Raw genomic sequence first — 16,411 nt, forward strand, 5'->3', positions numbered from 1 at the left:
TATTGGAAGACAAATTGGGTAAAAACCTTGAAGACATAGGGGTAGGTAGAGAATTCATGAACAAGACTCAAACCGCACAGGAAATACTTCCTGGAGTCAGTAACTGGGATCCCAAATTATTAAAAAGTTTCTGCACGTCAAAAGAAATCTCTAACATAGTGAAAAGAAAACCCACAAACTGGGAAAAAATCTTAGTGAACTGCCTCTCAGACAAAGGACTTCTGTCTAAAACATATAAAGAATTTTAAAAAATCAGACCCCATCCAAAAATGGGCATCTGAGATGAATAAAAAATTTTCAGATGAAAAAATACAAATGGCAAATAAATATATGAAAAAATGTTTATCATCATTAGTCATTAGAGAAATGCAAATTAAAACCACACTGAGATTTCATCTCACTCCTGAAAGCATGGCCAAGATCAAGAAAACCACCAACAACAAATGCTGGAGAGGCTGCGGGGGAAAAAGGAACTCTTCTGCACTGTTGGTGGGAGTGTAGACTAGTGCAACCATTGTGGAGGTCAGTCTGGAGATTTCTCAGAAAGCTGGGACTGGAAGCCCCACTTGACCCAGCTATTCCACTTCTAGACATATCCCCAGAAGAGCTGAAAGCATCATACCACATTGATATATGTGCACCCATGTTTATAGCAGCACAATTTGTAATAGCCAAATCTTGGAAACAACCTAAGTGTCCATCAACTGAGGAATGGATAAAAAAGTTGTGGTATTTTTATACAATGGAGTACTACTCAGCTATAAAGAATGATCACATTGAGACATTTATAAATAAATGGACACACCTTGAGACCATACTCATAAGTGAAATAAATCAAACTCACAGGTATAAATACCGAATTGTTTCCCTAGCGTAAGTAATGATAAGAATACATAAAAGTACGTGGTAATCATGGTCCCCAGTCACACTGGTTTGAAGCCATATAACATTTTCACTCATTAATTGGAATGGTTTTAATCTGGATTGTTTTATATTATTGTCTGCGTTACTACGAATAGCTATTTTGAAGAAATAAGACAGCGTAATAGCTAGTGCTGATTTAATATCATCCTGTTTTGAAGTTGTTCATCTGTTTCCATTAGTTTTAACATGTTGTATCTTATTATATTTTAATGTATGCAATAATATAAGCAACATTTTTTTTTAATTTTTTTTTTGGCTTTTTCATTTTTATCAGTACCAGGGATCGAACTCACGACCGCCTGCTTGCAAGGCAGGTGCTTACGCCGCTGAGCTAAATCCCCAGCCCCCATAAGCAAAAAATTTTATAGGTAAAGAGATCACATAGAAACCAAAGTTCGGTTTCTGTTAGCTGGTTCTAAATACCCTGCAATACTTTTATTCTCTTGAATGGTTTCACACTGTCTTGATAAGTTTGATGCTAGAGTATATGAAGTTAGACTCAAATATTTCCAGGAGAGATACTATGGTAACTACTATTACTGTCAGGCTATCTGGTGGTGAAACACAATGATGCTTAAATTGTTCAGTTCTGACCTGTGTTGTGCTATTGATATGCTCTTTTTTTATCTCTATCTCCCCACCCCCTTTTTTTAAAAAATTAATTTATTTCTTAGTATCTTTTAATTAAGGGAAAACTAAATTAAAAATAGCAGGATATATTATAGTAACTTTTTTGTTTTCCTATTAACCTGATTTGAACCCTTGTATGGTTCTCCACATCTTGTTCTGAGTGATTTTATTATATTCTGTTTTGTTTAATAGTATCAAATTTGAGGGTATAGGCAACCACTCTGAAGGAACCAGATACTCTATGATGCCCATTATGGTTTGACTATTATCTTCTTTGGGAGTCCTGCAAGGTCTCCAATGTGGGTTTTACTGGTCTTATTCTGTACTATTTTGTTCAATTATTTTATACCAGCTGATATAGGGCACCTCTTTGTAGGATAACAAGAGGCATAATGGTAACCATTATTGATCACCTAGTAATCTTTTTTAGCATTATATACTATGTCCATCCTCCTGTTCTGACTCTGTTTTGCTTTGTCACATTGGGGTGTTTTTTTTTTTGTTGTTCTGTTCTGTCTTGTTTCTTGTTTTATATATTTTTTTTCTTTTCCTCTTTAAGGAAAAAGTTATAAGAACTGTGGGAGTAATGGAACCCAAAATGTGTGATTGTCAGCGTAAAATAGGGAGGAAAGAAAGTGATCTAAAGGATATAACTGCAAGAGTATTTAAGAGTGTAGGATAGAAAACCACATTACTGAGTTTTTGTTGGATCACTGAACAGAACTGTCTGCAATCTCACTGTATTAATGTCCACTTTGTATGCTTTAATTTTGTAACCTGGACAACTGTTTCTGAGATGACAATATGTAATCTATTTATTAGTGAATTCTTACTGTATATTTTTTCTCTTGAAATTCTGTATTACTTGTAGCCTTTTACTGTCTTGCTTTGTCTTGTTTTGTTTTTCTCTTTAAATAAAAAAAAAGATAGAAACTAATACAGTGTGCTTATGCTGATGAATGCAATCCAGATGGAGTGGAGCGAGAATTTTGAAAATACAGAAAAAGAAAGAATATTACATTGTTGAAGACAAGATGTATAAAACTCATGTGGAAGGACCAGTTTCAAGGAAGAAAAGCAAAGTACCTAAGGGAATTCCCCCAAATTTCATTATCTAGTAAGACGGGAACTGAAACTGAAGGATACAGAATGAAAGGTAGACAGTGACCTCTCAGCGATAAATCTATAAACGCCATCGTAAGAACACAACACTAACCCTTCTCTTTTCCTAAATAACACCTTTTTTTGAGCTACCACTGAGGAATCTTGTGGCCATGACTCCAGGGCACTGTGGGGTAGCACTGGGGACACCTGCAAAGTAGTCAGTCATGCCCACAAACACCAGGAGAATCCAGTGGATGGATACAGTAAGTACCTTTTTCACAACTTCTGACTCCATCCTAAGGTCTTTCCATGTTTTCTTTCAATTCTCTTGAATTCATCAGTAACAATGAGATTATTCTTTTTCACAGTGTCTTTTAAATTTTTTTATTTATTTTAGTTAAGCACTTGCATACTGCCCAGGCTGACCTGAAACTCCCGGACTCAAAGGGTCTTCCTCCCTCAGTCTCCTGAGTAGCTCAGACTACAAAGTTGCTCCACTGCCCCAAGCCTGTTATTTACTATCTTTAACATGTATGTGATTTTCTCAGTACTTAAGACATCTAGTCTATAGACATCTAGTCTACAGATTCAAGTATCTCACAGCTTTCCTTACTATCTAAACTGGCTATATTTGCATACTATCTATATTTACATACTATCTACATTTGCTGATAATTAGCAAAATCTTAACTCTGGCTCTCCCCTGCCCCATAACCTGCAAACTCACATTCCCACCATGCTTTCTATTCAGCATCTTTAACTGGGACAAAGGGCCCGCAGGTCACCTCAAACCTGATAACTGTACAACTGAACTCAGCATCTCCTCACCCCATCCTCATATAAACTCCTTTGCCAACACTAAAAGGATTCTCCAAGGCAGAAAGTTAGTTTATTCTGGGATCTTCTACTTCATACCCCAAATTCCCCTCAATCACTACATCTTACCAATTTTATTTTCTTCAAACTTGCATCTACCACCCATGTTACTCTTGGTTCAAGTCACCATTCTTGTGCACCTAGCTGACTGATACCACCTTTTCAATTGTCTCCATACCTCCAACAGTACTATTCCAGAACTTCAGGGTATTCTCTCTACACTGCATTCAGCATAGTACATTTTCCTCAAAACAGCTGAATGCCCCTTCCCAGTTTCCCTGATGATAAAACACTCAACCTGCAGCATGGCCCCCAAAGACCTTCAGGGTCTATCCCATTCTTGTCTCAATGACCACACTCTTTACTCACCAGGATCTCTCACTCCTGCCTGTTTGCTCCTTCAGTTCTGTTTAAGGCTTCTTAACCCTTCTCCTCATTCCTGTTCACAACTATAAGGAGCTGCTTTGAGGCATACAATAGCTGGAAAGTTTTCCAAAGAGTAAATCTGTAAGTGGAACTGGAACTCATCTCACTGGGGATGTAAATGGAGTGGAGAAAGTACACTAATCAAAAAGTACTCACCAGACTTTCTCTGAAGGAGCACTCCATGTAAGACGGTAACGTGGAGAGCACAATGGGAAACACCCAGACAGGAAAACTACACACACTCTAAGAAGGCTGAGATCTGCCCTGATAAGCTTCTGTCTTGCTGACTGTGGACTGTAATTCTGCCTAGAACTAGACTCCAGAGAACAATGCAGAAGGCCTGACAACCACTCTCACTTTCTCCACAACTACCAAGAATTATGCTTGGTGTCTCCTCTAAATAAAAGCTGAACAAACAAATATGTTTAAGTTCCATCTCCTCCCCCAAACCCTCTGCTACCATAAAAATGGCACTAACTGCTCTGAACTCCCGTTTCCAACTTGTTTATCCTCATAACTAGGCTGTAAGGTCAGGGATTGAATACTAAATGTGATTCTATCTATTGACCTATTTGTTTATTTAACGTATGAAAACTCTGTTACTTAGATTTGATGAGATGTCCAAGTTCACAGGGGATTAGGACTGGTTTTAAGAAAGGATAGTCCAACTCTAGCATTCGTATTGAATAAGCAGTAATTATGATGCTTTCTGAATAGTTGACTCACACTCAAAAGTGAGAAACTGCAATGAAAATTAACCCAAAAAACCAAATAGAGGCTATTGTTTACTTACTTCTTGATTTCTGTTCCTCCCCCATTGTCTGGTTCATTCAGTAAGAACTTGGCTCACAGTTATTCCATGAGCAGAACAGAGTGCTATGAAGCAACACTGCAGACACCTGGAGATGGCATTGACTGTATTGACTGATTTCTCAACAAGAAATTGATGTGGAATGGAAGAACATAGAATGTATTTCTTAAACCCCAGTGAATAGTGAATATCTATTAACCCATTGAATCCACAGGAATCCAAAGTGGTATCTAAAGCAGTCCAGAAATACTCACTTCTCTTGGTGATCTCGAGCCCCCTTCCCGAAATGTTGGCTTACATCTGAAATTAATCTGTCATATAAAAATAAAAATACATTACGTTAGGAATAAGCATCAGATTAGGTTGAATCATTTGAAAAAATCAGTAGTAATAGGTACTGAGACAGTAATACCCAAAGAATAACAAACTAACTCTATTCTTAGTCCACAGAGAGGTCAAGTGATTTCATGCCTAAATCCAAATCCCTTCATTCTTAGTGATGAAATCAAAGTATCTGTAAGTAATAATGCTTTTAGACTAACATTTAGAGAAACCAAGGTAAGACAGATTCAGAGAAAAATGTATGATAGCTGAAATCACCCAGCTGGGTTTAAGATTTTAAAAGTAGAAAATATAAACTTGAAAAATTTTAACTATTGTGAGAATTATTCAAATTAGCCAAAATTATTCTCTGTTAAGGATTCAACCCTGCCCTTTAGAAAGGAAGGGCTCCTGGTTGGTAATCTGCAATCCTCTAATGCTGGATAAAATTAAACAAGCATACAATGAGAGAGAAGATGAATGAGTGGGGTTGCGATAAAAAACAGTGAGTTAAATTTGAGTAGCACGGTCACAAGATATTAGTGTACAACAGCTGCAATGTGTCAGGGAAAAGACATGAATGAGAAAATAAACTAAAGGTCATGGAATTAAAATGTTTCAGCACATTCATGCATGGCAGCTCAAGATTCTAGACTTTGCAAAGAGAATTACATGTGGCACTGAAGTAGGAGGTATGAGACAGAGGACCACAGGCTGTCTAGAGGAGTCTTTCCTTTGTCCTACACAATAAGGAAATGTACACTGCAGAACCCATGTCTTCTGGGCCCAGGCACCCTGAGGAGTCACTTCCAGCACAGACACTGCATAGGAAGCCACATAAGAGACTGAGGGCTGCTTTAGGGTTCTGCTCTCTCCTTTGCAGCCACTTAAAGAAGAAGTGAAAAGACATGTAAACTATTATCTTGAGATCAAAGCTGCTGCAACTGTTTTCTTAACGAAACATTTTGTTCTGAAGCAGAGATTATACTGGAAGAGAATTAGTGCAAACCAGGCTCTTCCCTCTAGTTTCATTATTTTCCACAGGAATCAAACTAAATGATATCTAGTAATGCTTCAGCAAACAACAGATTAAATGACCCATAATCATTGTTTTTTTAATTATTAATCTGGTAATCTTGTTCCACTTCTAGGTTTTTAAAGGGACACTAAAAAAAATGGAAGTAGAACTGGACACCGGCCATCCATATGTAACTAGAGACCAGCTTGCAATAAATATGAGCAGCAGCAGGTGGCGCCCTCTTACCTTTTCTAGCTGCTCGATGCAGGCAGTGTGGACCACGATTTTACAAACTGCACACTTCCTCCTGAGAGCGGATTTCTACAACGCACAAGTCAAAATACATGAAAGAAATGTTAACACTCCATTCTGGGAACTTCTAGAGCATCCAAAGGAACATACAGAAGTAAAGCAAACACTGAAATTATTTCTATTACTAAGCAAATGTAAAACTTCATCTTAAACACTAATGTGACACGTCACCAATCATCTTGACTCACCAAGCAATTCCATAGCTACACAGTTTCCACTGGCCTAGGAACATCTCTCTGACTGTGACAATAATCCTAGCGGCTACATACTGAGCACACAGCATAAACTAAGCTCTTTATTGTGCTATGGTACTTCTAAGTTTTATGATATAACAGTGGTATCACTGTTATCCTCTTCTTTTCACACATATTTTACATTTTCACTTAAGTAGTTAACATGTCAACATGTTTACTTAGGTCTGCCTTCAAACCAAGCATCCTTTCTATGCTTCCAGACAGACTGCATTTCAAGAGGTGGGGTAAAACGCACAACTAGAACAAAGAACAGTAGTAGAGGTAGTAATTAGAAGTGGCAAAAATAATAAAATTCTACTTTGCAAACTGTCATCATTGACATATCCTGCCTGGTGCTCTCCTGATTCCTATGGATATGCTGGTTGGATCACGGCCTGCAAGCACCACCTGCAGAAAGTGTATGGAGTATTTGAGTCATGTCGCTCATCAGAGTTATGCTAGTGGTAAGGGAACTGCAGTTTATTCTACAACATTTCTCACCTGCTGCAACATCCCTGCAAGACTTCACAAAGCAGAAGAAAGTAACCAAGGTGTGGGTAGCTGTATGTGGGCTAGGACTTAACAGTGCCTAAAAAGCATCTTTCCTTATCAGCGACTCCCAGCTCTACCTGGCTCTGTGTCCACCATTAGGCTCTGCATGCACTGGAGCTGCAGGGATTCTGGAGGCTTTTAAGAACAGGCTAGGAGGGGAACATGGAACCCTGCAGATGCTCAGGCAGCCTGCTCACCCTTGCAACCAGAAGAGTTTTTCCACGCTTTGTATTCCCTACCAAAATTCTGAGTCAAAGTCTTTTCTGAACAAAGGATATGAGCTACATGATTTTGGGAGCCAATGGGGTAAGATGTATTATCTCTTAGCTTTTTGGGATGACATGCAAAGATCATTGATCAAGAATAATTCAAGTTGGGCCAAGGATTTAGCTCAGCAGCATAAGTGCCTGCCTTGCAAGCTTGTGGTCCTGAGTTCAATCCCCAGTACAAAAAAAAAAAAAAAAAAGTAATTCAAGTGTAATGTTCTATGATGTCAACATATGACATAAAAGGCTGTAAGAAAACTAACTTTAATTAAATAGTACTAAATTTTAAAAGATCCCCTTAAGATATATTGCAAGGTTCTGTGCCTCTTGGGCAGAATACACAGACCATAATCTGAATTTTCCTTCATAAACACTGCATAACACATTGTTCTACATAGACAAGTCCTTTTGCTGTTCCTGTCTTTCTGCCCTACTGAAGCTCCTTTGAAATCACTGTTCCTGTCTTTTATTCCCTCCATCCTCCTAAATGACAGTTTCTATACAACTGTGAGTCTGAAAATCAGATAATTAAGGTTTATAATAACATACATTAAGTGAATAAGTTCTGATTGAAGGCCTGAGGGCTTTTTATTTTCTAATTATGAGCATGGATTTTAGTTCTTCAATTGATGCAAACTCTCAGTGGGTCCAAAATCTTTACTGCTGACTTACTGGTTTATGAGTAGGTTTGAATGGGGGGAAGCTATTTGAAGTAGTTGGGTAATAACCTTTTGGGCAGCAACTTCCCAAAACATAATGAAGTTTTGTGTATAATTATGTTACAATCTTTATTTTGAAAGTTTAAGTCAAATACAGGAAATACAGTATGCAGTATACAAGGATCTAGATCGTTTAAGCCCTGGGAAATATTTCTTTTTTCCTAAATAACCATTACATAATCTACTATGGAAAGTGATGACTTAAATCCATTAACAAATTATTCAATATAGTTGTTACTCTTCATAATGGCACACAGTTGTTATAGAACCGAGCACAAAGATATAATTTTTTAAAGAAACATTACTTGAGACAATAAATGTGTTTTGTTTAACAATTAAAATTATAAAACTTTACCAGTTAGCTTTCATCAGTGAATTTATTTGGGCTTATTACTTTAAATAGCAAGAAAAATCATCTTAGCACCCTTAACAAGCATTCTCTGATTTAATCAGTGCTGATATTCAAAGAAACCCATTAATCGCTGTAGGGGGCATCTTTGCAAAGACTAAAACAAGGTGGAATGTAATATCGACCATATTGATCGTATCACTTCGATCTAATAAATACATGATCAGCACCTCCTTGAGCCACCTGGGATAGAAGAGAAAATACACTCAAGGCTGTGCTTGACTCTGCATTATTCCCCAAATACAGACCCCTGGTGCAGCTCCCACCCAGCACAGAAGTGAAACTGCCACAGCCCTAGGGCCCTGGGGCTGAGGCTTGCAGGGACAGAAGACACAGGGAAACAGTGTCAGTAATGGGCTTCATATCTAATCCCATTCTGTTCAGCTGCAACCCTCAGCTGCTTTTCCTGATCTATATGTGATATCATAAAATCTATTTTCAATTCCTTTGAGAAAGACATGATTTAAGCTGCTGCAATGAATACATGGTGGCAGTTACTAGAGTATGATAGGAAAAGAAAAGGGAGAGAAGGGAGGGAGGGACAGAGGGAGGAAAACAAAAAAGATGAAAACAAGGGAGAGATGGGAGGGGAGATGAAGGAAGGAAAGGAGAGGAGAGCTGAGGAGGAGAAGGAAAAGGAGGGAGGGGAAGAAAGTGGAAACAAAAGGAAGAGAGAGGAGGGAGGAGGAGAGGAAAACAGGGAGGGCAGAGGCAGGGCAGGGACTTGGGTAACCTAGTTTCATAGGCCTGTAATTTATTAAAGATTAGAGCCTCTTGCTGCCCAAGATAACCAAAGTGTTTATCATCCCAACAGTCTGAAGTCTGACCCCCTAGAAACAGGAACCACAAGGCTCCTTTCCAGCAAGGGACACAGTCTGAGTTATACTGCCCACTGGCCATTCAGTCCTCAGAACCCAGCTGCCCTTCTCCACTTCCTCAGGCTCAATCACCAGACATCCAAAGTGGGGAAGGTAGCAGAAACTGCCTGTTTGGCAAACTTTTCTTGGTTTCCCTGGCTCAGGAGCACTAGGAGGCCACAGCCTGCCCCAAAATAAAAGTAAAACGAGGGCTTGGAAATCTCACCTAGACAGGGAATCACCGCTTCCACAGATCCCTACAGGAAAGGAAGCTACAATGAACATGAGACAGAGGGCATATGAAGTAAGGATACCTGATGTGGGAAGAGCCCAAGAGGCACTCTGGAGAAGGTCTGATGGGCTAGGAAGAGGGAGGGCTGAGGTGCTTGAGTGGGCTCATCTTCCAGCCACCTCCCAGCCTTCTCTTCCCAGGACATCTTAGTCCTCAGGTTCAGCCACAGCATTGCAGAGAAGGGAGCAGGGAGGATCCTGATAGCCCAGGCTGGGCTGGCTGCTCTCTTTTCCTCTCTGCACATGGGGCTGTGCCAATGCTTAGTAAAGAGCTAGGAGGAAACTTCCAGAGCCTTTAGAATGTCAGGAATTCAGTGTCCTTTCCAGGACTGTTTCTGTGGGCAACATAAACAAAAACACTGTTGCTGTATAATCCAAGATAAATGAAAACAAAGGTTCTCTGATTTATTTAAAATCGAATTAGAAGAAATGACAAGCATACTTGGCAAGTCCTGCTTCTCTGGGGAGCCTGGCATGCAATCTGTAAATTGGTATTAGGGAAAATGGGGAATGACAGTATCTGAAAAGTTCCATCTGCATGATTTCAGAGCCTAAGTCCAGTGTCCCATCACTTGTATTGGCTCTGTTTGTCCCCCGACAGATCTCAGAATACTTCAGACACATCAGAAAGGCAGCCACTGAAGTTTCAGCACAACCTGTGAAAGGTCCTCAGAAGATTGCAAAATTCGTGACAGAGGAGCATGTGCTCTCCAATCAAGGAGCAAAGATACACGTGTCCAGAGGAATATGTGACCCAGGGGGAACTCAGAGCTCTGTGGAGGGATGGCTTGATCAGACTAGCCGTGTGCTGGAGGGTCCCAGTCCTCTGACTGCATACAGCCCATGCTAGGGAGGCAGCCTTCATCTGTCAACACCCATCTGCACCATTTGCGCCATGTCCTCTACACAAAGAGTTGGGCAGGGCTGAGTCCTCATGAAGCAGCCCTTCACCATCGACAGTTAGATAATAAGTAATGCCCATGGTAGCTCAGAACATCTGAAAGCAAAAGCAGCTCAAAAATAGATGTAGAATCCTTGCAAGTGAGTGCACCAAAACACTTACGCCAAGCTCCTATAATGTCTTCATACCTGAACCTATTCGTGTTGTTATCTTTAGGTGTAATGGTGTGAGATGTCCTACTTTCCATGTGGCAGGAGCTTCCCAGTAAATTCCTAAACTTACTACAGAAAGAGGTGCACAGTTGTTGGGTATGGTAACACATAACTACAACTCAGGTTACTCAGGAGACTGAGATAGCCTAGCCAACTTAATGAGATCTTGTCTCAAAACAACAAAAAATACAGAAAGGACTAGGAGTTTCACTCAGTGGTATAGCACTTGCCCATCATGCATAAAACTCAGTGTTCAATCCTCAGTACCTCAAAAGAACATACACATTTGAAAAATCGAAGACATAGTAGCAAGGATGATCCAAGAGAAGAGTCTAAGTGTCATCCTTTAGTGAAAAAAGGATTTGAGACAGGCTTGAGTACATCTGCCTTGGGCACAGAGTTTCTGTGTCCACAGGTGTCCAATTGCATGAGCTGTTAGACACAAGGTTTGGCAATTGATTGTGGAGGTCTGATTGTGTGCAGATGCACTTGGCATCCCATAGATGTGGGGAGTGTGTACACTTGCTGTGCAGTGAAGCTAAAGACCTATGCCACCAGATCCATCAGAACTTGCAAAAATCTACTGTCAAGAGGCCTAGGAACCAAAAACCATGGAGTTACACAAAGGTGGAGATTCTCCTGTTTCTTAACACTGTTTTAATCTAACACCAAGAACAATGTATGACACAGACATTTTAAGAAGAAGGGTGTGGAGGAAAGGGCTGGCAGAGTAGGGCTTTTTCCTCATTTATGCCCTCAAACCAGCTCCAATTTGAAGCAGTGGTTACACAGACACTGGAAGTCAAAACCCCATTACGACACAGGTGTTCTCCTCATGTGCAATCCCAAAGGAAATGGGGATGATGCTCCCAATACTAGCTGAGGATTCAACTCTCCAGATAACAGAGGAAAATACGGTGAGGCATCACTGCAGATAAATAACTGTTTCTAGGAGTAGAAATAAGATGTCATCTAGGTTTTCCTGGAACACCTTACAGGCAGGCTGTATTACAGATAACTGAGGGCTTATCTAAATAGGTAGAACCGAGAACATGATGTCTGTGTTACTGCGGTTCATGGGATTCCTCATGTATCTGCGGGCTAATTAAAACTTGAGAGATGACTGGGGATTTAGCTCAGCGGCATAAGCGCCTGCCTTGCAAGCAGGCAGTCGTGAGTTCGATCCCTGGTACCGATAAAAATGAAAAAGACAAAAAAAAAAAAAAAAAAAAAAAAAAAAACCAAAAACTTGAGAGATATAAAATGTCAATACTAGATGATCTACAGTAGTTACTATGCTGTCTCTTGTTATTTTCAATAGAATTGTCTACATCATCAGGCATACTATAATTGAACATAGCATTACATAGCAATTTTAATAAATAAAACAAAACTTGAGAGATTTACTTTGATAATTGTGGAGTGAGGGAAAATAACTCCCCTCCCCAACAGAAGAACTTGGTGAGGTGAGTCAGGTGGTATCATGAAACAGAGTGGAATAGAATTCTTACAGGCCCTAAATGGAGATAAGAATGACAAGTTTTGATAAACTGGGTGCTAAGGGACAAAAACAGCTATTTAGTTGAGTATCAGTGTGGAGCACTACCTCTAAGCAGAGGGAAAGATGAGAGGAAGTTAGATGAGTAATTTGTTAATTCAGTCAGCCATGAGTGCCTACTACACATCAGGCACTGTTCCCAGCACCAAGCACACAGCATTGAACAAAGCATTATTTTTTTTTTTTTATCTCACAGAGCATATATTCTCCTGTGAGAGACAGATAATAATAATAGGCTATAGAGAAAATTAAGGGGCTACTGGGAGATAAGGCGGATCAGGATTAGGGACAGGTTTTCCCTGAAAACCTGTACTAAAAAGGCCCATCTTGACCAGCACCCACAACAAGTTAGGGAGTTAACTATGTAGATAACTGGGGTAAAAGCATTTTAAGGTTATCGAACAACAAATGGGAAGCCTAGGGATCTGGGGACACTGGAATGTTTGAAAAGTAGTCAGGGTGCCAGTGTTAGGGAGTAGAATACCCTAGGTAGGGGTGAAGGCAGATATCAATGGCAAACTAAATTGTGCGAGGTCTTGCAGGTTGAGATATTGGCTTTGTTTCTGATAGAGAGTAACTTATGAAAGACCACAATGATAATCCATATAGTAAGTGATTTGACGGTGACCTGAACTGGAGTAATAAAAACAGAAAAAGAAGAGCAGAGATACAAGAGTGACTATGTTAGTCAGATTTCTGCTACTATGACAAAATTCATGAAATAATCAACTTTACAGGGAAAAGATTTATTTTGGCTCATTGCTTCAGAGGTTTCAGTCCATGGTCACCTGGCCCTCTTTCTTTGGGCAACAATGGCACAGGTTATTATGATGTCAGAGTATGGCCCAAGAGATCTGTTCACCTCATGGTGCTAGAAAGGAGAAAAAGAGTAGACAGGAAGAGGCCCAAGTCCCAATACCCGCTTCATGGCTCTTCTCTGAGGCACATCTTAGATACAATTACAGAAGTGACTAAGAGCATGCGCCCCTTTTTTAGAGACACATGTCTCTTCTGAGATTAACTTGAGTTTCCCATACTTAGCCTTATGTCTTTCGGTAATCAACAGTCAAAGATGGCTGCAATCCTACACTTCGGCCAACTTTGCTGCAGGGGTATGCTTAGCTGGCTGCACATACAGCAATCTGCCATGGGTTATGGCTAGAACTGTCTCTAAGTACTGCAATAAATGCCATTGAATGTGTTATTACAACAGTGTATTTTGTTCTGTTCTAAGAAACACATCTTCTGAAGCACTCAGGATGTGAAGTGTTTGTCTTTCTAGACAATTCTCCTGAGTAACCTCAGATAAATACGTAAATCTTGAAGCTAAGCAAGGACCTCACCTGAGTTGATGTACAGAAAGGTCAGTATCACAGTTTCTTGAGACCCTCAGAGAGAAGAGGGAAATGTGCCTTCCAGGCACTATCTGAACACAAATGAGAAAGGTTGTATTTCCCCAAAGGTAAGTATGTATTATATTTTTTTCATTTGAAGAGAAAATAAGTATCTTAGAGCAGAAAGTCAAAAGGAATAGACGACTTTGTGAGCTAAATATAAGAACTAGAAAGATACAGGAAAACCCTTCCTCCTCCTGAGAAACAGTCAAATGGGACTTACTTGTGAAACAATTTGTTAGGGACTACGTGGCTAGAATCATACTGACTCAAAACTAAAGTTTATTATAAAGGAGATACTCCATCATGGATTGAGCATTAATTCAACACTGTGGAAAACTATGGTCAGAGCAGCACAGCATTCTTTGTAAGTAGGATGGAGGGTATGTGTCATTACTGCAATAATTTTTGCCTACGTTAAATTTATACTAATCATGACCTTTAAGAATAATTTAATAGGGTTGGGGATACAGCTCAGCAGCACAAGCACCTGCCTAGGAAGAGCAAGGTTGTGAGTTTGATCCCTGGCACACACACATACCAAAAAAGATTTAATAAAGACCTATGCTCCTGGATTTAATTATTCTATTTAATGAGGAAAAATGAGTCACATTCATGGATTTCAGAGTGCCATTTTAGTCAACAATGAACCACATACATACATATATGCTGTATGTCCCTCAATGGCAACAGGCTATACCATCTAGCTTTGTGTAGTTCTGCATGCTATCATCTTTGCACAATACTGAAATCACCTACAGACACATTTCTCAGCAGCTATCTCCATCATTAGATGGTGTGTCTACTACAAGGTTACTCTAAGGGACTTCAACAGAAAGATAAGAAATGACTCTTAGGATAAGTCTGTATCTTGGAACTCAGTTGAGTATACTGAACACCCCAACAAATTGTTAGACGTCTATATAAAATTCAGCTTGTGAAATGAAATAAACACATATTTGAGCAGTTCTTTATGAGAAATATGGTAAGTGGCTTAATAAATTTGTATGAGTTGACTCAAGTTGAGTCAGTTTGATCAACTTCACTGGACTAAGAGAGGCCAAGAGAGGTGACTGGATGATGAAACTGTTAACCTCACCAATGGTTTAACTCACTGATGAGTTAATAGCTGAATGTGCTAATGTATTAGGAGGTAGGGTATAGTCTCTAAGGATGTGGCTTTAAAAAGTACACCTTTTCCTGGGCAGTTGCCCTTTCTGAATCTGCTTCCTGGCTGCCATGAAGTGAGCTTTCTTTCACTACACCCTTCAGGCCCATGATGTTTCTACTACCTTACCAAAAGCATAAAGCAATGTCAGTTGACTAGGACTAAAATCCTCTGAAACCAGAAGTCAAAATAAACCTTTCTTCTTGCAAACTGTTTAAGTCACGTATTTGTCACAGAAATGCTAATACAGGTATGATACTTAGTGCATGCCTTCACTGAGTGGCCCTGGGGGCAGCACTCCTCAGAAATTCCTCTGCTTCCTCTTGCTTGGTCACAATGCATTCAAAAAGATTTCAGTCTAATGAACTGAAGTCTTCAAAAATCCATAATTTGATTTCCCCTTCCTGGCTCTCATTTTACCCAAACATTTTAAATTTTTACGGCTATTATTATTAAATGCCTCACTACTCTGTTCCTCTCAGCTCTTATGTCTCCCTACCCTCTTTGGCTTGCTTGTCTTTCACATGTTTTCCTTTTAAATAATTATGTCTCTATGCCTTTCAAATTTGGGGTCAGCAAGTTTTACATTACACAACTATGGCCAGTCACTATTTCTAATTTTATCACATGCAATCTACTCATCTTTGGATTTTTACAGGTTTGTTTGATTTTTTGAGACAGGCGCTTGGCATGTATCCCAGGGTTGGCCACAAATGCACAGCAATCCTCCTGCCCCACCCTCCCAAGTGCTGGAATTACAGGCGTGCACCACCAGGACTCACTCCAATTGTTTTTGCGGTTGTTCTCTGTAAGATTTTAAAACTGTCTTCAAAGTTTGATTTGTATTAGTGGCTCAAATTTGCCATCAATTTTATAATAGATTAATTCAACTATTAGTATATGTGCAAAAAAATGTATGTAACTAGGATTATAAGCACACTGATTCCACTATATGGACAGTCACACACACACACACACACACACACACACACACACACACACACATATATACTTAGAAATTTGAAACAAATAGATATGGGTGAGGTCAATGGCTCACTATAGTTCTGAGACGGTCTATCATGGGCATAATAGAGACTCGAAGCTTAATAAAAACTGAAAGATAGCAAATGTTGCCCTTTAATCTTTGACGCAATGATGGTATGATTTGTGCCATCTTACTAGTATAATGAACTCTAATACATTCTCATTATCAGCTCACTTGTAAATGGATAAAATGTTTTGTAAAGTTCATAGTTAAATATTTTCTACCCAAAGAGATATATGCTTTCAGATAAAATATTAATCTATTTAAGAAGCTCTGTCAAGCTGTGGTAAATAAGCTATTATCCACATCTCCTGGTATCGGTGACCTAATTAAGACAGGTTCTCCTCTTCAATTTAGCCCAAGAAGATCAACATTCTAGTCCTG

At 39.5% G+C, this 16,411-nt stretch overlaps 1 protein-coding gene across 1 annotated transcript in view; it reads right to left on the reverse strand.

Moving 5' to 3' along the window:
• Dgki (diacylglycerol kinase iota) overlaps nt 1-16,411 on the reverse strand; it is a 466,489-nt gene that overhangs the window by 264,335 nt on the left and 185,743 nt on the right. Inside the window, 2 exon segments of the mRNA XM_063250554.1 lie at nt 5,026-5,082; nt 6,357-6,431. Of these exon segments, the coding sequence (XP_063106624.1) occupies nt 5,026-5,082; nt 6,357-6,431 (132 nt within the window).

Source organism: Cavia porcellus, unplaced genomic scaffold, assembly GCF_034190915.1.
Source record: "Cavia porcellus strain 051 isolate PalLab524CR breed Dunkin Hartley unplaced genomic scaffold, mCavPor4.1 scaffold_6, whole genome shotgun sequence".
In the NCBI taxonomy this organism is placed as follows: domain Eukaryota; kingdom Metazoa; phylum Chordata; class Mammalia; order Rodentia; family Caviidae; genus Cavia; species Cavia porcellus.